The 25,854-nt window shown below is 51.2% G+C and overlaps 1 protein-coding gene across 1 annotated transcript; it reads right to left on the bottom strand.

Moving 5' to 3' along the window:
- Window positions 1-79: 79 nt before the first annotated feature.
- Window positions 80-24,400, bottom strand: ITM2C (integral membrane protein 2C). The gene is made up of 6 exons (XM_068201310.1): window positions 24,231-24,400; window positions 9,577-9,714; window positions 7,802-7,990; window positions 7,414-7,524; window positions 3,051-3,201; window positions 80-1,024 (listed from the first exon to the last, which is right to left on the bottom strand). Exons 1-6 carry the CDS (start codon window positions 24,348-24,350, stop codon window positions 933-935), a joined length of 801 nt encoding a protein of 266 aa, XP_068057411.1. The 5' UTR covers window positions 24,351-24,400; the 3' UTR covers window positions 80-932.
- Window positions 24,401-25,854: the final 1,454 nt, after the last annotated feature.

The following is a 25,854-nucleotide window of genomic DNA, read 5'->3' as shown; positions in this document are numbered from 1 at the left end:
ACAAGCTCATTTCAACAGATGGTGAACACGTCCAGATTTGCTGGAAACCAATTAACAAGAATGTGCCAAGTTGAAACTCACCCCATTCTTTCAAGCCAAAAAACTGCCTGCATTTCAAGAACCTAATTAGTTTTAACTACATTTATGGAACGGAGGGAAGAATATTTAATTACTCTGCAATTCTTCTATCTGATGATCAATAGAAATGCAGTTTTGTTCAAACAATTTCTCTGCAGTACATTGATCAGCTGAATCTTGCCTTATATCACTCCACTGGTGCCTGCAGATAATGTGATACACAGCTGGATTACAGTGATTACTATCAAAACAACTTTCACTGGAGGAGTTACACAAGAATACACACTGTTAAAAGATTTGAAAAACCTGCTTCTTCACTTGCCAGTAACTACAAGTTCTGCTGCTGACACCACCTTCCCTCTGCTGAGCTCCCAAACTGTCCTGTCTGTAGCCTCACAACTATTCCTTTCCTAAATGCACCTGGTTCAGGTCATTGTATCAGCCCTGAAATGGAAATCCTCCTCTTGTGCATACACCCTCTGTCCCAGTGCCATGGCAGCCTCAGAGCAATATCCCAGCCTGAAATTGCTCAGCCAGGAAAAGAGCACCTATTTCCAGCATTCCTATTTCTCAGCCATCCCTTCTACCCAAACCTGCTTCCAAAAGAGATTTCCATACTGGAGTGTGAAGGAAGCTGCATCTACCCCCAGTTATCTTTGAGCACTGTGTAAATTTAAGCCCAGCCAATGTCTTGGGTAGGTAGCAGGGAAGAAAGGGCCACAAAGGACCCCAGAGGTTAGAGCTGCACAAGCTGGGGGGAGTATAAAAAGTAGCCAGATTACCATGTCTAAAGAGAGGGCTGAGAGCATGTGTGTGCAAGCAAAGCCAAGGAGGGTTACATCTGGAGAGTGGCTTCATGACTTTTGGCAGATAACAGTTTCGACCACAAAAGTGTTTTCAAAGTGACGAATGCGATGACAGTTTCCAGCCTCACGTCGACTGATACCTAGAAGTGATTTAAAGAGAGGAGAGAGGTGAATCAACAAATGATAATCTGTAAGACCCAAAGCAAGGAGGGGAAGGAAAGCAGATGAGATGCAACTTCTGAACACTGAAATGGGGGATGACGTAGCCCATATGGAAAGCAGCATTATCTGGTCTTTGGAAGAATTAACAATCTTCTCTAGGATATAGTCCTGCAGTAAGAGCTGCTATGGGTTGAAGGAGTCACCTGGCAATAGCTGGTTTCAGCTGACAGCATCTCAGTGTTATCTCAGGCACCAGAAAGCATCAAGAAACCAGCAGAAGTCACAGGCTGGTACAGAGCAGAGCCCTGGATGCAGCCAATAAGTGTTTAAAACACCTGTCTGTATCCCTGCGTGCCTGTTCCTGCTGCGGCCCCAGCCTGGGGTAGTGCTTCCCCCTGGGTAACACTTCCCCATGCCCTCCAAATGCAGGTCCTCAGCTCTGGGCAGCTCTGCTGGCAGCTCCTCCCCCCTTACAGCAAACCCGTGGTGCCCCAGTGACACATGGCCCATGCCAGGGCACCATGGGAGCAACAATCAATGTGTGCCAGCAGCTCCTCCACGTCAGTGCAGCTCCCACTGGGAAAGCACCATCAGCTACAGCCGTGGGGACCTCTGCACCCTGCAGCTTCCCCAGAGATCCAAACCCCACTGACTGTAGGTCCACGTTCCAGGTGAGCCTTTAAGCATAGCTTAAAAGCAAATTAATACAAATACTGTTGTTAAAGAGTATATTGCAGCAATGTTACCATTCCAATATAAGGCACATGCTGCTAATTTCCATGAAATCATTTTTACACAGTCCAATGTTCCCTCTTCACAACGCTTTCCATACTATTATGAACTTAATTAATTAAAGGCAATTTGCAGATCTAATCTGCTCTGAATAGCTGCTACTGAATCGGGTGCCTTCATTAGGGAAATTTTCCAAACAGTTCCCAACAGCACTGCTATTAGTTCAGCCCCAGGAGTCCACGTGTAAATGAATTGCTGGCTCCTGCAATCATTTTTGCAGGATTTGTATCAGGCTGATGGATGACACAAACACAGCAGTCAGCACCCATTTGCAACAGCATCCTGAAGTTGGATGGGAAACACCTCAAGGCAAACCCCACAGAGGGAAACCCCACTCTGGCCATGAAGAGGTCAGCATAGCTGCACTAGCTACAGGGGGGCTGTGACGTGGGGTGAGGAGCAAGGGGCAGGGCTGTGATGTGGGATGAGGGGCATGGGGCAGGGCTGTGATGTGGGGTAAGGAACAAGGGGCAGGACTGTGATGTGGGGTGAGGAGCAAGGGGCAGAGCAGTGGTGCTGGGTGAGGAGGATGGGGCAGGGCAGTGCTGGGTGAGGAGCAGGGCAGGGCAGTGGTGCTGGGTGAGAAGGATGGGGCAGGGCAGTGCTGGGTGAGGAGGATGGGGCAGGGCAGTGCTGGGTGAGGAGGAGAGCAGGGCAGTGCTGGGTGAGGAGGATGGGGCAGGGCAGTGCTGGGTGAGGAGCAGGGCAGGGCAGTGCTGGGTGAGGAGGATGGGGCAGGGCAGTGCTGGGTGAGGAGGATGGGGCAGGGCAGTGCTGGGTGAGGAGGATGGGGCAGGGCAGTGGTGCTGGGTGAGGAGGAGAGCAGGACAGTGCTGGGTGAGGAGCAGGGCAGGGCAGTGCTGGGTGAGAAGGATGGGGCAGGGCAGTGGTGCTGGGTGAGGAGGAGAGCAGGACAGTGCTGGGTGAGGAGGATGGGGCAGGGCAGTGGTGCTGGGTGAGGAGGATGCGGCAGGGCAGTGCTGGGTGAGGAGGATGGGGCAGGGCAGTGCTGGGTGAGGAGGATGGGGCAGGGCAGTGCTGGGTGAGGAGGATGGGGCAGGGCAGTGCTGGGTGAGGAGGATGCGGCAGGGCAGTGCTGGGTGAGGAGGATGGGGCAGGGCAGTGCTGGGTGAGGAGGATGGGGCAGGGCAGTGGTGCTGGGTGAGGAGCAGGGCAGGGCAGTGCTGGGTGAGGAGCAGGGCAGGCTCTCACGCCGGCGGGCGCCGCGCCGCCGCAGCCGGTACGTCTCCTTGCCGCTGCACAGGCGGTAGATGAAGGAGCCCAGCTGCTCCATGTCACTGACGTGCTCCGTGGCGATCATCTCCTCCTGGATTATGTACGTTTGAGGCAGGTATGTCCCTTTCTGAAACGACAGATTCCACTGAAATAAGGCACAAACACTGCCATGATCTCCTCCCTGAATGCAACTGTTTCATGCAGAGCACCACGGACAACCAAATGGAAAATTCATTCCCTGCTGAGGCTCAAGCTCCACTTACTGAAGCCAGTTAACATGTGTCCTTGTCCTTGCAAGAAACTGTCCCCTGCTTCTAGCACAGTGCACACAAAACAGATTAGATCCAAAAATGGAGTGTTGACATAAGGGTTGATGTCAGTGTAGGATCAACCCTGTTATAAACTGACCCAAATTTTAGAGCAGGATGCCCAAAACTGTAACTCTGAGAGTACAACAAAACCGTCTGGAGAGAAATAAAAGCTGAACCAAAAATTCCAGGAACTCTTCTGAAATGTGCACTCTACATTTACTTCAAAAGACAAAACCCAAAACCACCAGCCCAGCTCGGATTCCAACATTCCCCTCTCCTCTCTGGTCCATTCAGCAGAGCCACAATAATGTCCTTCCCTTAGTGCCCAGAGGAATGGGGACTAGACATGGGCCATGGGTACCACATTCAGAGAAGAACTGAGCTCTCCACACACCTTCATTGCCTCAGGAACGTCTGGGGCAGTGACATCCCTGCTGTTGGTGTAGAGGCCACTATGAATTCCAGGGTGATGAGTGAGGTGTCATGGCAGAAAGCTACCAGGGGGTGGAAAAAATGGGGTTTCTATGTGCCCCCCAAAGATGGAGGTCACATCTTCCCCTGCAGGAAATTGTTCAGCTCAGCACTAAAGTCTCTCTGAAAGCTCATTCCCAGGTGCTCAGGACATCTTTCATGTTTGGACACCATTGTAGCAACAAACAGCTGTGTAACAAGTGCAGCCTAGGCCAGGGCGCACTCGTGAGTAGATGCTAACTAGATCATGAAGAGTCACCTCTGCTCCCTCTTCCTTAAGAAGAGTCAAAGAAGTAAAAGAACTGTCAGACCCTGGGGCCAAGGTACAAGCATAACTGTCTCAAGTTGAAAGGTGCAGCTGGGGCTGTGTGTTCTGTCACCATCTGTCAGAGCTGGGGCAGTTCTCTGCTGCTCATGGGGCAGTTTTTTCTTGATCTCTCCCACAGCCAATCCTCCCTCCAGGAGATCTCTGCTGTTCATGGCCACTGAGTGTCCCTGCATGGCTGAGAAAATTCCATCATCCCATGGGGAGATGCTCTGCCCAGGGGAGGAGCCAAGCATTCCTACCTGGATACAATCTGACCTTGGGAACTCCACAGCAGCCTTTCTTCCCCACTGCATTCCCAGAGGAAGCCCAGGCCCATCTCCACCAGCCCTGGAGCTTCAGAGGAAAACTCCAGCCTTGTGCAGGATCCCTGCTCCAGCAGAGCCACAGCTGGCACTGCAGGAGGGCTGAGCCACCATGGGATGGGATGGGACTGCTGCCACACCCTGACACACAGGGGATCAGGCCCTGTTCTCACTCTGTGACTGTTGGTTTTTCTCTACTATTGCATTTGTATTTTTAATTTTCCTGGTAAAGAACTGTTATTCCTCTTCCCATATCTTTGCCTGAGAGCCTCTTAATTTCAAAATTATAATAATTCAGAAGGAGGGGGTTTGCATTTTTCATTTCAAGGAAGACTGCTGCCTTCCTTAGCAGACACCTGTCTTTTCAAAGCAAGGCAATAACCAAGGTGAAAAGCAAGCAATAGCAGCACCATTTCAAGTATCACCTCTCCTGTTTCCCAGGACTGGTCATCACCACAAAGACATACCTGGAAACACACTACCTTAACTCAGTGCTGTGCTGGCACAGCCAGGTAGTTCAATAAGGCTGTCCTCTAACACTGCAGGATTAGACAATTAGTGCCAGTTTGCACTGCACTAACACTACAGTTCTGCAAGAAATTCTATTATTGATTCTCAGGGGGAGAAGGCAGGGGGCCGTGAGATACGTGCAGTTCCTGGCAGGGGCTGTCACAGTAACAGCCAGGGCTGGGGCTTAGGATGTGCCACACCCTTGGCCTGGAGAGAGGGCTCAGAGAGACAGATTTGAGCACACAGGCCAGTTTCTTCACTGTCTCAGACTGAAATAGCTGTGGCAGGTGAAGGGGGAATCACCACTGCTCCATGGCAGGACTGTGCAACAAGGACAGTATCTTCAAGTCTCTGCCAAGAACTTTCAGCAAGCTAAAGCTCTGAGCATCTTGTGTTCTGAGAGATGTGGATTGTCCATCATTTAACTGGGTCACCTCCAATCTCCTGCTGCTGCATGGGGGGAGCATCCCTCCATCCTTTTATGTCAGACACTGATGCAGCCCTGGTCACTGAACTGTCACACCTGTGCAGAATAAAGCCTGAAAGAAGCAGGCACAGGGCATGTGGCAGCCACTCTGCAAAGGGGCACCCTGGCACCAGGCTGGCCAGGAGGAAAGAGCAAAGGACGTTCCCCAACTCCCTGTGCTGCCCCAGTCTGCTGGAGCAAACCACTGGTGTTAATTTCTGGACTGTGATTTGAATCTAGAAACAGGACTGCAGTCACTGAACAGGTCCGAAACTAAACCTTCTGCTGGGAATTAGTCTCATTCATTAGGGACTTGACTGCATTCAGAGATGCAGAGAAGGCAAAAGTCTCCAAGTCCAAGGACCAACAAAGCTCACCCAGCATCCAAAAGGCAGCACGTTTGAGCAGCAGGGCAAGTCATAAGGTTATAAAGATCCTCCCTGCATCAGGAATAAACCTGAGCTTTCTGCCTGACCAGCAAGGCCATCCCTCCCAAATGTGGCCATGAAGATCATAGGCCCGTAGAATCACAGCTAATTCAGCTGGGGAGGGACCTCAGGACTTTATCCCATCTGGTCTTGAAAACCTTCAGGAATTTCAAGGAGGCAGCACAACCCTCCTGGGCACCCTGTTCCACTGCTCCACTGTCTTCGTGGTGAAAAACTTTTTCTGAGCCCACACTTTAAAACAATGTCTCTAAGGTATAGGTTAAAGCCTCCAGAGACAGATTGGACACTACTGAACCATCTCAATAATCAGGAGGTTATTTAAACTCATATCTGCTTTGGGCTCTTCAAGCACATAAGACCACTTTAATTGTATTGTTATCCCCTTTTTAAAGTCAATGATAATGCATCATTTTCACTGACCGTGAGTTTATATCTGTTATTTTAGGATGTGCCCAGTATTCCTAATCTCTCATTTGTTTTCTCTCAGCTTGTGCAATCCTGCCTTTTCCATTTCCCTCTGCCCCAGGGACTGGTCACCTGCCAGGGTCAGAAGCTGTGACAGGTCTGGAGCGAGTTGTAAGTAAATGTGTGTTGTACCCCAGCGGGGTTCCCAGCACTTTTGCCAGATAGTCACAGTGCATGAAATTGTGAGGACTGCAAGGAAACAAACTGGGAGTCTGACAGGGACTGGAGATCAGGCTCTTCAGGCATAACTGTTTGTCTCTGAGCTCACACTGCAAAGTTCACCATACTGCGCATAGCAGGAAGCGAGCAAAGAGAAATTAAGAAAGAATAAGAATTAGATTGTCTTTTTCCCCCCCCTTTCTTTGAACAGACCCTCACAGGAGTGATAAAATACCCAGGCTCAGTGCCTTGATTTACCTGCAGAAGACTGAGACAGATATGTACCTTTTGCAGTCTGAAAAATCCTGTGCTTTTTTCCTGCTGTGAAGATTAAATAGTATTCTATTTTAAGATGGATGCTTTCAGCAGCACAGGCTTCTGAACTGAACAAAATCGCTTGTACTAAACCCAATTAATGCTGGCTGTGAACATAACTGCATGAGCCCAAGCCTGGTGCTGCAGCCCAGAAGGGAGGGCAGCACAGATTCCCCCCAAAAAGGTGAGTGTTGAAGGCCTGTTCCTCCCCAAGGGACACTGAGAGCTCTGTAACTGGCAAACCACAGTGCAAAACACAAGAGGGGGAAAGGAAGGAATTTTTTCTTTTTTCTCTCGATTCCTACAATCAGTAAACACCAGAGGGAAGGACCCTGCTGCTTCTCTGTGTCTCCCTGGTCAGGCTGATCATCATGCCAGCATTACTGTGCTGTTTGCACAATCAGTACTTCAGCTAAACCTGCTGAAGCCTTCACTCTACATGGAGACTCAGGGCCAAGGCTCACTTCCCCAGACACAGCAGTTTTGATTTCCCAGGAGCTGCCAGCTGGCACCAGGAGCCAACTCAAGGAAAGCATGCAGAAGAAGCAGGGCTGCAGCTGTACCTTCACGTTGACCAGCAGCTCCCACAGGTTGCGAGGAGGCATCACGATGGTGGTGTTGAGCTCGATGACATAGCACTTGTCCAGCGTTATGTCGTGATATGCTGTCAGACCCTGCATGCCAAGCACAGGAATGACACAGCTGAACCCTCTGCAATGAACTCTGACTGTGAAAATGGGTGAGAAGAGGGAATTCAGGGAAGACAGGACACTGTGTTAAACAAACCTCCCTCCCAAGAAAGCAGAGCAGGTTGGAAAAGCCCAGAGAGGGCCTTGGGCAGGAGGACAGCTCAGGAATAGATCATGTGACAACAGTGACAGTGCTAGGCCATGAGCTGCTGCACCCAGCTCAGCCCCATGCTTGCCCCCACCGGCCCCAGGAGCTCCTTACTCGCTGGAAATCATGGATGATGTCCGCAGGGTCGCTCCCTCCAAACTGGGGCACTGGGACATTGATTTGCTCGTAGTTCTCTTCCATGTAGATCTTGACATCTTCGTGCAGCTCCAGCTGCCCTTTGAAGGGCGAGTACAGCGAGTCTTCGTACAGGACACCGCAGTGGAACACGCTCTCACGGGGCAGCTGTGGGGACAGATCCAGGCAGGGGTACAACACAACCCCCCCAAGAGCTACGGCAAACATGGGCAGGAGTGCACCCCTGCTGGGTAAAACACTCATCAGATGCTCAAAGATATTTTAAGATCAAGCTTTTTACCAGAAAACATTCTTGGTGAACCTAGTGCAAACTACCCTTGTGAAATGATCACATCTCACTTCATGCTAGCCAGGTCCAAAGGCAATAAAGAATTCCCTTCCAGCTTTCATGAGGAGTAATTCAGAAAGGCAAACTGACTGCCTCCAAGCTCTTGTATTTCCTCACCAGGCTGTTCATATCCCACCATAGCCATGGCTTCCAGTAACTGCATTTTTCTACAGGAGGCACAGAAAAAACTGCGTATTTTCTAGGAGGCGTAGAAGCTTGGGCTGAGCAGAGAATCATTTCTAGAGGGCCTTGTAGCTTGGAGAGGCAAATGCAGCAAAACAAAGTGGACTGACCTCACAGCAGAACAGGAGCTGCTGTTCTCTGAGCAGCCTGGGAGGTGTCACTGCCAGGGCCTCCCTCGAGGCCAGGGCTGCTTCTCCTAGGGAAGTGCCTCCATCAAAAGCCCAGGGACAGGTACCCTCACCTGGGACAGGGCTGTGTGTGAGGGGGGAGCAGCCCTGGGGCTGTCACAGAGTTTCCAGATCAGGTGTAAATGAGAACGGGTAATAAAGCACCGATGATTTCTTGAAACAAAGGCTGCAAATTAATTTGACAGCAAGGAAATTTATGGAGAAAAGGAATGTATAAAAAGACTCTTCTGCTGAGTGGGTAAGTGCTGTCTGCAGAGATGAAGGCAGCAGCAGTTCTGGGAGAACTCATTCACTAATAGCCACTCTACAGCAACACGAGGGCTCCAGTGCAAATCAGTGCTCTGGGGTTTCTTGGCTAAACACTCAGCAAGCCAGAGCTCAGCAGTTTCCTCCTCAAAAAGCAGCTCTGCCCTGTCTCATTCCCTGTGTTCTGACCCTCTACAGTGCTGCCAATGCAGTGCCTTGGCCAGGCCAGGCCAGGCTCTGCAAAGACTATGCAGAAGAAAAGGTGCTGAAATTAATGGGGGTTGAGGGCTCACTTTCTACATCATCTCCCACTTAGTTCTTACTTCTCTGCTTGCTTTATTAATAGCAGCACCTATTTTTGTCACACCTACAGAGCTTTTCTGTGCTAGAGCCTACAAAAACTACTGCAAAAAGCTGTTCCCTTGCCTGTACTCCCCTGTTCTCTGCAGGCTTGCTCTCCCCTCACAAGCCATGCTTTCAGACTGCTGTACCCTAGACAGCAGTGATGTGGGGTTTAAAAGGTCCAACTGGAAGATATTTTATGCAGTTGAAAAGAAAGCAAAACAAAGCCATAAGGGAAGGGGAGTGTTTCTGGAAGGCCCTTCCTGGCATTGGGAATGGAGGCCAACCTGAGCCTACCATTTAAGAAATGCCTCATCTGCAGTGCCCAGCAACCTGGCTCCTGAGGTAGCACAGTGCAGGGCAACAAAAACCAGCAGCACCTCTCTCACAGATGGTCTGGCTGCTCGGGCTGATGGAGCCAGAAGTGCTTCCCAAGTCACTCCTACCTGGGTGATGAAGAAGTATCTGTAGACATACATCGATGCAAAGACCAGCCCCAGCAGCAGCACGAGCAGCCCCATGGTCAGGTAGCACACCCCGCTGAGCGACGAGCGGCGGCCCTGCGCCGCGGGGAGCGGCTCCTCCTGGGGACAGAACCACAGACTGTCAGCTGCTGCTCCGGGGCACCGGCAACCTGCTGCTCCATCCAAGGGTGCTCCAGGGCACCGGCCACCTGCTGCTCCATCCAAGGGTGCTCCAGGGCACCGGCAACCTGCTGCTCCATCCAAGGATGCTCCAGGGCACCGGCAACCTGCTGCTCCATCCAAGGGTGCTTCAGGGCACCGGCCACCTGCTGCTCCATCCAAGGGTGCTCCGGGGCACCAGAAACCTGCTGCTCCATCCAAGGGTGCTCCAGGGCACCGGCAACCTGCTGCTCCATCCAAGGGTGCTCCAGGGCACCAGCAACCTGCTGTCCCCTCCAGGGGTGCTCCGGGGCACCAGAAACCTGCTGTCCCCTCCAAGGGTGCTCCAGGGCACCAGCAACCTGCCATCCCCTCCAGGGGTGCTCCGGGGCACCAGAAACCTGCTGCTCCATCCAAGGGTGCTCTGGGGCACAGCAACCTGCCGTCCCCCCCAGGGGTGCTCTGGGGCACCGGCAACCTGCTGTCCCCTCCAAGGGTGCTCCAGGGCACCAGCAACCTGCTGTCCCCTCCAAGGGTGCTCCGGGGCACCAGAAACCTGCTGCTCCATCCAAGGGTGCTCTGGGGCACAGCAACCTGCCGTCCCATCCAAGGGTGCTCCAAGGCACCAGCAACCTGCCGTCCCCTCCAGGGGTGCTCTGGGGCATCAGCAACCTGCTGTCCCCTCCAAGGGTGCTCTGGGGCACCAGCAACCTGCTGTCCCCTCCAAGGGTGCTCCAGGGCACCAGCAACCTGCTGTCCCATCCAAAGAGGTAGTGTTGTGCAGTGAACAGGGCAGGCACTGCCCTGCAAAGCTACTTTACACCCGGCAACAGTAAAACACTTGTGCATTTTGCCTCCCTTACCACAGATACATGAACTATATACATTATATACCTATATATTTATATATATGGAAAAGAAGTGTGTGTGTGTGTTTGTGTGAACATACACAGATATATTTATCATCAGATTCCCACCAATTGTTCAGAACAAAGACAAGCTTTGTTTCGGTGGGAGGTAAAGACTGACCAAAAATAAAAAATAAAATCAGGAACTCTTAGTTCCTGGCTACTGAATGTAACAGCATTTATGTATTTATAGTCAAATTTTTTTAGTTGAAATGCTGCCACTCACAGCAGAATTTCTCATTGGAAATTTTTGTGATGAGAATCACTGGTACCTCCTGGCTCTGCTGGGGTGAGCTGACACAAACAGATGCACTGATCTCAACTTCATTTTCAAGCACACTGCAGTACAGCTCCCAGGAAAATGGACAGAGCATCAAAAGAAAACAGACCTGTCCTCTTGAGAGTGCTGCCCAATCTATACAGACAGTAGCCAGCTCACCTTGTCACAGCCCTGAAAACAGAGGGCAGTGCAAAGGCAGGGTTACCTCCTGGAGACAGCTCATCCCAGCCTATGATGCTCTTGTTTTTATTACCAAAATAACCCTTCAAATGTTAAGCAGAATGATGTAAGGCCTTTCAGAAGCAGATGAAAGAAGCTGGTGTTCAGAGATGCCCCAGTTTCCACACAGAAGAGCTGAAAGCTGCCCTCAGCTGAGCAGGCAGGGGAGAGAGGCACCAGGGACAGCTCTTGCAGATTAACTCCCTCTGTGCAGTTTGTGATCTGATGTGTTTGACTACAGACACTCTCCACAACCTCTTGGAGACTGCTATGAACAGGAGCAACAGACTGAAAAGCAAACATCAGCCTCTCATTTCTAAGGTTCCTCACTTCTTAAAGGAAGAGATGTTTCTCCAGAATAACGCAGCCAAGACCCACGGGGTGCTGCCAGTGCTGAAGCCCCAACAGGACAGGCCCCTGCACCCCTGCCACTCTCTGGTGGCATCAGACCAGCTCTGCCCAGCCCAGCTGGCAGCAAACACCTCTTTCCCCCTTCCCTACCATGGAGCAGCCCTTGTGAGAGCAGCAGATCAGTGCCAGGCTTGGAGGCATCATTCCTGTCCCAGACTGGGACACCAGCATCACTGGGGCCCCCATGGGGACCCTGCCTGCTCCTGCCCTGCAATGAGCTCCACTGAGACACAGGAACTGGGGCAGAGCCAGGAGCCTGCAGCCCCTCTCCCACCTGCTCTACTCCCAGCCAACGGGGACACCTCCAGATACGGACTTTTTTATTCCTAGACACATTCAGGCTGGTAACTGACAAGACCAAATTGCTTTGGGGGAGCTACAATTCCAGCACACCGCCAGGAGAAATTAATCTACATTTATTTCTCCTTCATCCAGCTGCTGAAAGACCCACAGCAACTCGATTCACTTCCAGCTCCCTGCACTGAAGGATCACTGCAATCAGTTTGCTGCTGCTCCTCCAGCAAATAAAGGGGTGAGCAAGCTGAAAAATATCACATTTTTCCTCTCCTCCTGCAGACAATGGGCAGCAACTCTGACAAGCCACAAAGAACAGAAAAAAGAAACAAAAAATCATATTACTAGAGGAAGTTTAAAGGCTCTCTGACATGAACCACTAGGACAAGAAAGTCATGCTGGATGTCAAGTGTTTCACAAAAACAGCTTTCCCCAGACACTTGTCATCACAGAAAGAGTGTAGACGGTGGGGGTGAAGAGGAAGGAGAAGATCTCCTGACACTGAAGCAAGGCTGAGAAATTGTTTAATGCTCTGCAAGTGAGCCATATCCGAAGGGTGCCAGCTTGCTGTGGCGGTTAATGCACCGCTGCTCCTGCGCTGGGCTGCCAGCGCTGACTGCAGGGAGGGCTTGGAGAGAGGCTTCATGAGGACACAGCAACTCAAAGGGCAAAAAAAATACTCCCACTAAGAGAAAAGCTGTGTTTGAATAATAGTAGAGAGGGGAAATAAGCCCACAATGGTTTGCCACTTGCTAGGGCAGCTCTATCTTCTTTGCATGACCAAAGACACCATGAGACATCCCACCTCTCACTGCCAAAGATGGGTTCTGCTCCCTGCAAAACATTCCTGGCTTCAGGAAAAATGCCAGAGCTTTGCGCTGTGGGAGAAGGTGGGAGAAGCAAAGCAGAGCTTTTCTCTGGAAGGAGTTATTAAACAAACCCCCAAATTCTGAGGGAGGAAAGAAAAAAATCAACAGCAACCATTCTGATGGAGCAGCAATTTAGGCAGTGAGGCTAAAAATGGAGCCAGCCAGGCCAAGGGGAACAGTTGACACAGTCCTGCAAAATACTAAATAAAAATCACCTGGAAAACGTGACTAAAAATATGTGTCTCCATCCCCCAGCCCAGCAGATGGAAAGGCCACCAGCCTTTATCACTGTGAATAAATGACAATTTAAAAGCAGCTACATCAGTCTGCACTTCGGCTTGGGGCTGGAGGCATCCCCAGGACTGAGAGCCCACAGATGGAGCAGTGCACAGCCTGCTCTAACAGCTCTTCACCCAGGATAACCAATCTGCACCAGCCTGGAAAAATCCAAGGAGCTTGTTGCACAGGCTGCTGCCCTGCTCGTGCCACTACACACCCCCTTTCCCATAGGACACCCATCCCTGCAGTAGAATTGTTTACAAACAGGGTACTCTAAAAAACAGAAAATCCATCACAGCTGATTTCCATCTCTGCTTGCCTAGGAATGCCTGGCTCCCCAGCAAGGGGAGCGGGGTTTTCCTGAAGAGCAGTCCACGCCCTCAAGGTGTGCATTTCCAAAGGACACAAATCAAAATAGTAACACACAAAAACATTGTACATTCACCAGGTATTTAACAGTATTCCAGAGAATTCATTAACCAGACACACTGCTTGCAACAAGCCATCCTATTAATTTTCTGCCTCGATCAAGCTTGGGGTTTTTTTGGCCAAGAGGAATGGGAAAGGTTGGGGTCCCTGGGCAGAGGCAAGGACAGGTATTTCAGCTGAGTAAATGGGCTTTCCTCTTTTCATTGTTTTAAACACAATATTCCAAGAGCTGGATATATTTTACACAAAAATGAACATAAGGCCCTTCCTCCCCTCCCTGAGCTGAGCAGAGACCAAACATTTATTTGTTTCTCTATGAAAGAGCAGAAGGAAAAGCAATAGCAGTGGCAGAAGAGCAGCATGTCCACGGTCCAGGCATGGACTACAGATGTGCATGTGGGGAGGATACACAGACACACCCCCAGCTCTGCAGAGCATCCCACTGCCTCTCCACGCAGTGATCCCTTCTTTGCTCCATTTTCCTTGGCAGTGCCACTTTGCTGACCCTACAGAGAGGGCTGGGCCAGCTCCCTTTCCAGGTGACCATTTCAGAAAAGGCAGTGGGTAGAGCTCCTTATGCTCTGCAACCCAAGGGGAAGCCACAGCTGCTCTTCCCCTGCATGGATAATGGGAGAAAAAGCACCCGTCACAAAAAGCACCTGCACATCCTGGTTTTTTGCCTGGCGTTGTCCTGCTAATCCCTCATTCCGCTGGGAAGAGGCAGAGGCAGCTCCACACAGAAGCTTGAGCTCCCAGACATGCTGACTCTGATTGCTGTCAGGCATTCAGCCCAGCACCCGCAGCAGACAGGATATTGGAATATAAAAAGGAATTCCTTTCCTCGGATAAAACAGGCTCTTCACTATGACTCAGTGCCCTGCCAGCTCACGGGGTCAGCACAGGAACAGAGTACAGGCAGCAAATACCCAGATGGGAAAGGATGGAGGCATGATACAGACCATGGGGTAGAGGAGGCTTGAAAGTAGCCTGAGGGGTGCGGAAAAGCCCTAATTCAGTCTTTGTGGATTTTCTTTGGAATTTCAGGTCTTGCTGAGGACATGATGAAAATGGCCGGTGTCCTGTTATCTCTGTTTGGTACTAAATGGTTAAGAACAATTCTCCTACAAGGGGGTGGAGGGCAGAAACCTGGCTGGGCACAATGTCTGGTCCAACATTTGGAAATCAAATTCAAAGGCCACAGTGAGTCAGAGCAGGGAAACCTCCCAGGCACCTGTGGCTGAGTCAACCCCACAACTTCACAGCTCTAAGCCTTTGGACACGGCACTGGAGGAGCTGTTCAGAAGAACCATACCTGGTGAGACGGTGCCTTTGGAATTTCTCATTAATACAGGAGAAGGTTATAAAAATAGAAATGTGACATTATTGCTCCTTCATCACCCATGTCTTGCTGAAGATGACAGAAGTGAGAAAATTAAAAGTGTCATGTCACGCCTCGATCCCTTCCCAAGTCGTACATTGCCTTGGCAGAGATGGGCTCAGCTTATGGCCCTTTTCTGCTTCTGCAGCTTTAGAAACAGATGAGTCCTCCACAAACCCTGTTTCCTGCATTTCTGAAACACACAGGTTTGAAATCTTTAATTTTAGGTGTAGCAGGACCTGACAAACTGAGGACAGAGATTGGCAAGTGTCTAAACATACACCCCCAACAGGAAAAGAAGCGTGGGGTGACTAAAAATAGTAGATGTGATTTTGGTGACTGACAAGTGAGGAGAGAAATGCAATGCAAAGGGATGCAGTTTGGAGAGCAGTGCCATCTAAAATATGTCATCGCTCTCTGGGACACTGTTCAAGGAAGCAGCAACCTGAGCTCTCAATGTTTGATGCACTGACATAGCTGCAGACACTGCCATGGCTTCCTCAAAGGACACAGGCTCCAAACTTAACAAACCCTGATGAGAACAATCTAACTTACCTTGCTGTTCACTCATTTCTGGTAGCCAAAGGCCAATATGGACTATGGGGAAAGAAAAAATATCAGGTCAAGGTCGCTACCTCCAGCACATCCAAGTCCCATATTCCCAGCAAAATCAGTAACTGCTTTACAAAACACAAGGACTTGCAATAGTGGCACCTCCACTGACTTCAAGTGGAAAAACCCCACAGCTGATTGCTGGAGAGCTGCAGTGCTGCCACTTGTCATAGGTGTAAGCTGGAAGGGACTGAGCTCTCCTCTGGATGTGATGGCTTAGCTTTGAGTGTTCCCTCTTGGGGAAGTGACCCCCATGCCTGTACCAAGAGCCTGCCCTTTCTCCTTGTGAAGCAAAGCCCCCATCCATCCACACCACTACTGCCCGAGGTGCTGAGCACTCACTGCTGCTCCCTGCTCCAGGAGAAGCACTGCAGAGTTTGTGGGATAAACTTTAAGGTGAAGAAATCCAGAGCTGCCTCCCAAAGACAACTATGTCTGTACTTGGGAATTCCAACACAGGGGAGCTCAGTGGTGGAAAGCCCCCAAGGATGGCCAGAGCGAGCTGGGTGGGCAGGCTCCAGACTGGAGAACCTGCCAAGCTCTGCAGAAGGGAGGTGAGAGACTACACACAGTTTGAAAAAGGCAGACAAAGGAAGACAAGAAGAGGGAGTGGAACAGAGAGATAAAATATCACAGCAAAGGCATCCTGGCATCCATCAAAGCACCCCCAACACTACAAAGAAGGCTCCTGTGCCAGATGAACAAAAAATGAGTCCTGTCCTCAAGAGCAGTTATGCTTGGAGAGAGGACAGGAAGCAAAATGAGGAGAATACCAGGTGAGCCTGTGGGGGAAGACTGCCTGAGCAACTGCCCTGGCTGAGAGGTGTCAAAGCTCTGCACTGGCAATGAGAGGCCTCTCAAGGAACCCACACATGGAAGTAGAGTCTTTCCAGGCTAAAGGGAATTTCTGATGCTCTAGGTCAGAAAAGGAAACAGTGCATGCATAGACAGACACACACACACATATATATATATGGCACACAGTTTCCAAGGCAACCAAAGTCCCTGCTCACAGTCCTTGAGCAGTGCTTGCACTGGCCACCCGACAGCATTTCCACAGAGAACACAGCTGATGACTTTTGGACTCAAAGATGCCTGGAAGCAAAAAAAAAAAAAAAAAAAAAACCCAAAAAAAAAACCCAAAAAGCAAGCCGGTAATTAAGAGACTATCACAGCTGATGGCAAAAAAAGCTGCAATAAATGAATCTAATCACACCTTTGAGTGACACCACAGCATGTGACTAGTAACAAAGCCACCTGCCTCAGGAGTCACTTCACAGTGCTGGAAATTAGAATATCAAAAACAACCACTGGCTAATTAAAATTGTTGCTATATGACAAAGACAGCAGGATGTTAAAAATGCAGCCTAGCATGTGGGAGCTCCTAAGCACTCAGTGATCATATTTTCCTTCTCCCTCATCGACAAGAGAGATACAAATCCCCCTCTTTTTTCCTTTTTTCATCCCTTGATGGAACTAAGGGGCTGTTTCTCCTCCCTCTTTGCAGAGGGGCGAGGAATTAATTTCCATATTTTTGTTTTGTTTTGTTTTTTTTGGCAGAGGCACAACAACTTCCAGCTGGAATGATTCCAGCCTCCCTCTCCTTTTCCCAGGAGTACAACCATTCAGAGCATTAGCAGAGCCAACAAAGCCCCTGGTAAAAACAAGACTGTTCTTACCACGCTCACAGCTGAAGCCCCCAAGCATCATGTTGAACAGAGAGGCAGGCAGAGAGAAAATAAACAGCTGTGACAAAGTGGCAAAAAAATATTCCAACCCGGGCATTTAACAGCCTGACTGCCAAAATACTGATTCTGATAAACACAGCCTGATTTCCAAGCCACTCACTGCAATGATGGGGAAAATGAGTCCCTGCCACGGAGCAGCTCCAACACCACAGCTAAAAGGCTCTGGAGCTCCTGGGCAGACCTCACCTGGGAGATGGAAGGAGCCAGCACAGCCATCTGAAGGCCATGGGCTGTTTAGGGTCTTTTTTACAAAAGACTCCCTGAAGTGGGAGGTGGCATTAAAAGAATGGGAATCTTCCCCAGGAGAAGAATGGAGGTTAAGCTTTGGCACTGGGTCTCAAAACCTCTCTAGAGCAATGGAAGGCAAAAGGCAGCTCAAGCAAGATCGAAGCAGAGCAGCTGCTCTGGGAATAGGGGAAGCTCTTAAACTGAGAGGCTGGCAAATTTAAAGAGAGCCTTGACTCAAAGGTAAAGACATATGCAGGAGGGCAGACACATGACTCCTTAAAAGATCTCTCACAAATGCCAAAAATATTGAAGAATACTGCAAAACTGAGGTAAGGAAATGGCAACAGCTTTCAGCTTGCTCTTGGTGTAGCTGAGCCCTCCTTCTCCTCCCAGGTGAAGGGAAGAGAAGCTGCTACCAAAACCAGTCTGTTTGCTTCCACCATCATGCAGGGCTTGGAAGAAGCAGGCCATGAGCCTGGGTCGCCACCAAAGTGCTGAGCTGTCCCTCGGGACACACTCCCCTTTTCCCAGACAGCAATTGTACGACTGCTCCCATGTAAAACAAACCCACCTAACAACCCATGCAAGTGGCCCTGGGCACAGGCCAAGGGAGATAGAGGCTGATTTTGCAAGAGGTGTGAAGGATTGGGTGCTGTGGCAACACATCTGAAAGCAGAAAATGTGACAGGGAAAAGGCGCATCAAAAGGTTACACATGATTTCACCTGAAGCTTTTCACCTCTAGTGATGCCTTTGGATGCTAATGAAACCTCAGAACAGAGCAACAGCTGGGCCCAGGACTCACCTGGACACTGCCACTGGGCTCTCACACTGCTTCCCCCAGAAACTCCATGTCTGGAGAGCTTTTGGGTGTGTAAAATTTAAAATCACAGCACCCACCTCAGAGCTGGCACAGTCAAGGCAAGCAGAGGTGGTCAAATCAGCCATTCTGGATCTCACCAGGAGCAAGCCAAGCATTGCTGATCTGGCTATGGCGAATGAAGCTAGCACTGTCTCTCCTCACTCTTGCTCTAGATGTGACTGATTCCCAAAAAGCTGGAAGAAAGGACACAGCCATGCCCAAGATGCCCAAGAACACCCAAGGTCCTGCCTTGTGCTGGTTCTGCAGACAAGAGGGACAGTCCCAGCCAGAAACCTGCACTGATCACTCCGAGCAGAGGGGCAGAGTCCAGCATCTCCTGGAGGGTAAGTTCAATCATCTTCAAGGAACCAGACTTCAGGTTACAGCTCCTTCCTTGAAAATCAGGACTTGCACAGTGTCACACCATAAAATGAAGTCACTGCTCCCTTCTGGAACACTGACAGCTATTATCTCATCTCCCAGCAGCAGCATAGGAAAACTCTGACAGTCAATCCTACACTTGAAAATTCAGCACAAAGAAAAGGTGTCTAGTTTAACAGCAGCAAGAGAGAGGAGGCAAATTTACCCTTCTCTTTGTTGTTCAAACTGACTTCAAAGGTAGGACATAGCACCAAGAAAGACAACTCTGAAAAACAAGTGCAGAGAGATGAGTGAAAAAAACCAGCACCCTCACATTGTCCTCCTTCAAATGGTAACACTGGCATTAAAAAAAACCCCAAACATTCCTATGTTCTCACACATCACTTGGGAAGAAAATACACACCTACAAGTGAAGATGCCTTTTCCATCTCCCGTAAACCTGGTAATGAGCAAACGTTTGGTGGCATAAAATCAGGAACTGCAGAGCGGCACATGGGGACACCTCATCCTCCATCTCTCCAGACCTAGCTGCAGTGCTCTGCTGGATGCAGCTCCCTTCTTCTGGGCTTCTGCCCCATACTTACTTTTGGTTCATCTGTACCCTTTGAAACTCTTCTTTTTAAAGGTATTTCTTGGCTTTCTGTGTTTTGCCAAAAAAATACCTCACCAAAGCTGCTGTGCCCAAAGCAGGTAAATGCAACAGGTCCTTCCCACATGAAGAGCTCCTCCATGCAAAGCTGGGCTGGCTCCAGCTCTCCCGCAGCTTTGGGAGAACTCAAACCTCTGGACAGCTATTTCCAGTTCCTCTGTCTCCAGCTCTTCAGTCTACATCTCTTTGGTGAAAGACAGCTACATGTTTCAAAACTCAGTTGCATTTATAATGCTTCTGCTTGGAACAGATATTCTCTGTCCTAATCCCTCTGCCAGTGTTAGCCAGATCCTTTGTCATGCTCAGCTGGAATATCAAATATTCATGTCCGGAGTCCAATAAGACACTGAAGTCTAATATTTCACTAGAGCAGATCCTGCAAGAGATGTCTCCTGCAGAGACTTTTTTTTCCAATTCAGACCTTTTCCTCTGCTCCCAAGGCATCCCCAAACCACAGAGAACCAAAACCAAATGACAGTGCTTCTCTTTAAGCTGACAACTCCATACAGGCCACAAAAAGAAATCACCATTTCAGCCCACGTGGTTATAGGAGGGTTGGGCAAACACCAGGAATAACCTTCTGTTACAGGAGGCTGCTTCTTAAAATTAGGATCTACCACATTCAGCTCCCTAAGCCTGAATATGGTAAGAACCCCCACAGCTCGAGAGCCTCAAGACTGCAAAACATGTCAATGAGCACAATCAATCCACTGCTGCCAGCAAGCTTTTCCTTCCTCTCTCTGAATTTACAGCTTGTTTTGTGAAAAATCCTCTTTTTAAAAGACTCTTCCTCACATCCCCTTCCCTCGCCATCTGTCTCCCACCTCACAACATTCTGCAGAGAAGTCGCTCACAAAACCCAACACTGCACTGGCACAGCAGCCAGGCTGGTGTGACTCTGCTTTATGTGCCCAAAGAGCCACCGCTCCTCCACCTGCCCCATGAGCTGGAACCCAGCTCTGGAGCACCACTGCTCAAGGGGCACCAAACCCCTGGGAGAGCCAGAAGTGGCATTGCTGTTCTGCTGCCACCACGAAGAGCCTCTTGAACTTGCTCAGGCAAATGCAAAGCATTCCCAGCTCACCATGGCCAGCTGAGCATCAGGAAAGGCAGGGGAGCAGGGACACAGCACCAGCCCCAACACTGAGACACTATCTGCCTGCTGAAGAGCTCCACATCCACAGCAGACCTGCTCCTCACTGGGGAGATGGGCAGTCACAGGGAACAGAGCTTCCTGGGCACCAGAGGGGTCCTCAGGGAACACGCTCCCCATGGGTTTCCAAGCTTTGCCCTGCTATTTCTGCCAAGCAGGGCAGCCACACTGGGTGTGGGAGCTGCGGCAACAAGGAGGAGGCTGGGACAGCTCAGCTGTCAGCCAGGAGCTGAGGCACCCAGCAGACAGAGGTCCTGAGGTGCAGCTACAGAGAGACCACCCAGACACAGTAGGGTTGGATGGATCCAGTGCCAGGCAGCAAGCAGCTCCTTGTGGGAAACTCCTCCATACAACCAGGAAGGCTGTGATCCAAAGACCACTGAGTCTTCTCAAGACTTTGGGAATGTAGATGGGATGAAAGACATCAAAGCCTGGTATTACTGCAACCAACCGAGAGCAAAACATCGGTCACAGCCTGCAGACACCATTGTGTGCACCCTGGAAAGCCCCTCGCGGCCCCCGGGGCTGTGAGGCACTGCCAAGGTGTTTCCAGCAGGCTCACCAGGCCTGTGGATCTGGAGAGAGCTCTCCCAGTCCTGCTTGGACCATAAAGCCCTTCTCTCCCACCAGCCAGACCTGAGCAAACACTGCCCTGCCTTTGACACTCATCCTTCCAGAGACAAACAGCACTGCATGAGCAGTGCTTTCCCAGAGGCAGGACAACAGGCTCCTGTGAAAGCAGCCCCTGGATCACACAGATGTGCTCCCACTGCCTGCAAACCCCCCGTCCCCCCAGACAGCAGCCTGTGCTGCAGCGCTGGCTGTGGGGCACCATTTCCCCCAGCCAGCAGCACCGGGTGCTGGACGCAGCCCTCGGCCAGGCCAGTGGGGCAGCCAAAACCCACTCTGGGACACAGAGAGAGGGCTGAGAGGTGCCTCTGCCCTCCAGGGCTCTCATCTACACCAGGAGTGGCAGAAGATTTTCATGAAACCCCTTCTCCTCTGGCTCTCGCACTGTCTCTGCCAAATAATGAGCATTATAAGAGGGGTGCACAAGGGATCAAAAAAAACCCCAAAAAACCGAACCACATTTTGACTAGAGAGCTCCAGCCAGTTTTATTTGGTTCCTGTGGATTTCAACATCCATCACAATCACAAGGAGCATATTTCCCAGAGCAGTTAAAGACACAGCCTATGTATTTATTTCCATTTTGGACTGCAAATAGGGAGTTCAATTTAAACTTACTGAATATTATTTTGCATCTGAAAAAATATTTTCCAACTAACACAACGGATTATTTTACTGGCTGCATAACCTCAAGCTGTCTTCTGCTCAAGGCTGCTACATCCCCACAGTTTCTACTTAATGACAAGATTATTTCTTCTATAATATCTTAAAGTCTTGCAACAGTCTCAAAATTATGTGGATTTTTCTGACAGGAGTTTAAACTGCATATTCTTCCCTATTCAAGCCAAGCTGTACAGGGGAGAAACACGGTTCAGCACATGCAAGCTTGCTGTCACGACTCCTCACCTACTACTTTTCAGGACACATTAGCATTACAGACATCTTCCTGCCTGCTGCATCTTTGCATTCACCGAGCACCTGCCAAAATTCCCAGGCTGCAGAAGCTGCCGCTGAATCATTTCCCAGCTCTGGCTCCTATCACTGGGATTGAAGTTATGAGATCAAAGAGGAAAGGAATGCAGAGCATCTTGTTTGCATGTCACCAATGCCATTTTGCTGTGAGGCAGCTAGAGAAAGACACAGACACAAATTATTGGCAGCAGGAGCGGGAGTATGGCAAGAAAGCCTGGCTACGGAAAGACCAACACCACAAGGCAGGTGTTTTACAAAGGCAAAGGTCCAGCTAAGCCCAAGCACACCAAAGAATCCACTGTCATAGTATGAAAAACATCATCAGGAAGCGGCCACCTGATGTCAGTGGATGTGCTGCTGCCTGGACATCCTCACACTGCACAGACTCACCGTAACCCGCTCCTGCCCTTGTTTCATGGGTCTTATGTTGATGTTCTTACATGTCTGTCTGCTGGAATCAAGAGACTGCTGAGGAGTCTTTGTTCTAAATTCATGTTTTTAGGTTCCTTTGTAGCTTACAGAGGTGGGCTTAAAAGAACACCACCGTGCCTCCCAAGAGTCAGAGAAAGGCCCAAGGCAACATAAAAACCCCAAAATTTATTTTTTGCTACCTAAGCCAATTTCATACATCTGGCAGGACCTGAATCAGAATAATTTTGATTGTTCAGATCTGGCAGCACTAATGATAGAAACAAGCTTCTGTTACTTAATTACTTTTTAAACTGCTTTTCTCACAGTGCTCATGAGAAATAGACGGATCCTGCCTGAACTCATGTAGGATCAACAGAAGAACTGAGTTTCTGGCTGTGGAAAGCTGGTTTAATGGCAGGATGAGCTGGAAGTCCAGTGTGATAGTCAACTTCCAGTGATGGATATCAGAGGCAGGAAGAAAACCAGCACCTTAGTTTGTAATTAGGAAATACAGTCAGGAACTCACCAGTCAGCCACATTCCCCCAGGTCTCTGCAGAGCTCCTTGGTGTGAGAGTAACAGATGCAACCATGATAGACTGAGCACAGCCAGACCCTGGCAGCACAGCCAAGAGCTGAGCACATCGTGTGTGATGGGAGAGATCACCATGGTCTAAGTGACTCCCTGAACTCTGCACAACAGAGCCGTCTCCTGAAGCCCCTGCTGCAAAGCACTTCTCCAGAGCAATTCCCACTTGTTTGGTGATGCACACGAGGAGGAACACTCTGCACTGCTGCAGGAACAGAGCGAAACTACAGCTCCCATATTGTTTTTTGAGTCAGGGAGAGACTAGGGTTCAATAAATGATCAGACCACAACATGCACAGCCTAGGGATTTGTGAGGAACACAGAAATGCCGTTTAGGACTCCTCCTCTGAAACGGGAGTGCTGTAACAAGGCAGAGTCGATGCCGTGGGTCAGGCCCAGCTCAGGACGATACCCTCACACTACACAGTGTGGAATCCACCCAGCAGGTCCACCCTCGCAGCAGGGCAGGCAACCGGGGTTCTCCAGCACCAGAGACCAAAACCACCCAAGTCCTGCCGGGTTCACTGTCCGTGCTCGAGAGGGGCACTGCCCGACAGCGCCCGGCCATGGCTCCCACAGTCCGGGAGCGACCCACACAGCTCTGCCCAGCCCCAGCGCACATTCTGCATCTGCTACAGATGTTCCAGTACCTTCGCCCCCCTTGTCCCTGAAGGGATCCCAATCATGCAGGCATGAGCACTGGTTTCCCTCTCCTACCCATCACCTGAAGCCAGCAGAGCAACTCCACATCACCGTGTCAACGCCCATCTGCAAAGCATCTAGAGCTCTGTGCTCTTAGCCCCTTGCTTCCCATCTTGCTCCAGCACCATCTGCTTTCCTCCTCTTGCCTCTTCCCCGCACCAACCCAAACCCTTCAGAGATGTTAGGATTTGAAGTCCACCCAATCCGAAATTACATTCCCGCAGGCTAAACCGCCCAAAGGGATGAGTTCTGCTGCCACTGTGTGCGCTGGACATTCACTGTGTGCCCGGGGACGGCTGCTCGCGCCACGGCGCCGCTACCCTGCCCCATCCCCTCCCCGCTTCTCTCAACTTCGGGCGCCCACCAAGCCCCCGAAGCCGTCGGTAAAGCCGGACACTTCTGCCGGTGCCTGTCCGAAGCAGCACCACACCACCCGCACCCCTCGTCTCCCGCCGCCCCTCGCCCCCGCTCCACTCACGGCGCCCGGGGGCAGCAGCACGGCGCCCGCCACCCCATCGCCCCCCGCCGCCTTCTCCTTCTCCTTCTCCTTGTCCGGCTTGAGCGCCGCGGGCGGCTGCTGGACGCCGATCTTCACCATGGCCCCGCTCCGCCGCCACCGCCGGGCCCGGCACCGCCCCGGGGAGGGGCCGCGCCGCGCCCGCCCTCAGCGCCCAGCCCGCCTCGGGCACCGGGCGGGCACCGGGCGGGCACCGGGCGGGCACCGGGCGGGCACCGGGCGGGCACCGGGCCCTCGGAGCCGCCCGCGAGCACCGGGCGGGCACCGGCTCGTCAGAGCCGCCCGCGCGAACACCGGGCCGGCACCGGCCCCTCAGAGCCGCCCGCGGGCACCGGGCCCTCAGAGCCGCCCGCGGGCACCGGCCCCTCAGAGCCGCCCGCGGGCACCGGGCCCTCAGAGCCGCCCGTGGGCACCGGCCCCTCAGAGCCGCCCGCGGGCACCGGCCCCTCAGAGCCGCCCGCGGGAACCGGCCCCTCAGAGCCGCCCGTGGGCACCGGGCCCTCAGAGCCGCCCGCAAACACCGGCCCCTCAGAGCCGCCCGTGGGCACCGGGCCCTCAGAGCCGCCCGCAAACACCGGCCCCTCAGAGCCGCCCGCGGGCACCGGCCCCTCAGAGCCGCCCGCAAACACCGGGCCGGCACCGGCCCCCCAGAGCCGCCCCGGGACCTGTGTGCCCGCGGAGACCCGGCTGCCTCAGCACCCCCGGCAGCACCGCTGTGAGCGGCCGGGCTGCGGGACACGGAGCGGGTGCAGCGGCACCCCCGGGATCTTGGGGTACGGCACGGTCAGTACTGCCCGTGGCACTGCCGACACCGGGTCAAACGGGAAGAAAACAAAACCAAACCAAACCACACCCGAGCCTGAAGATGCACCGGCCTGCAGCAGATGTACACAGAAAGCAGAGGTTACTCTGGGGAAAGCTGGAGAACCCAGCCGCTCTTGGCTTGGAGGTCGCAGAACGGAATCCATGGAGGAACTCGGGTGGCCTTTCCCAGCGGATGGATTACCTTCATCGTGGGGACGGTGATCCACAAAATGCCCTGTCTGCCAGAAGCAGAGTGTGGCACGCAGAAGAGAACTGGGGGGAGGGTTGGGTTGCTTTTGTGCCACCAGATGATGGCTGGGGAGCAGCGGGGAGCACAGCAAGGAGTAAAGAACACACGCTGACAGTTTTGTTAAGTAAAAAATGGAAAAAAGAAAACTAACAAAATCATCTCTGCCAGCTACAGGTAATAAGGAAAGTAGGAAATTGTCAGTGTATAAACACAGCACTACCCTTACATTGATTTGGTCCACTTAAACATAGTATTTATTTATAATAAAGTTGTTACAAGCATTTTCTTTCGATCCAGATGGGTTCATTATGTACCGAGTGCTTTACATCATGTTTTGAACGAACCCATTGATAAATTAGTGCTAAATTTTATTTGTAAAAGGCACCTTTGGCAAGGATTCAACATTGACTCACAACAACAATTGCTCATAGTGCTGACTTACTCTGTTCAATATTTGGAGCTGTTTAGTCCTCCCAGCATCCCACCCTGTGGGTAGAAGTTACATGGGGATTACAAGTTTTATCTCACACA

Source organism: Anomalospiza imberbis, chromosome 10, assembly GCF_031753505.1.
Source record: "Anomalospiza imberbis isolate Cuckoo-Finch-1a 21T00152 chromosome 10, ASM3175350v1, whole genome shotgun sequence".
Taxonomy (NCBI): domain Eukaryota; kingdom Metazoa; phylum Chordata; class Aves; order Passeriformes; family Viduidae; genus Anomalospiza; species Anomalospiza imberbis.
The sequence above is the reverse complement of the archived record's forward strand: the minus strand, read 5'-3'. Positions and strand labels throughout refer to the sequence as shown.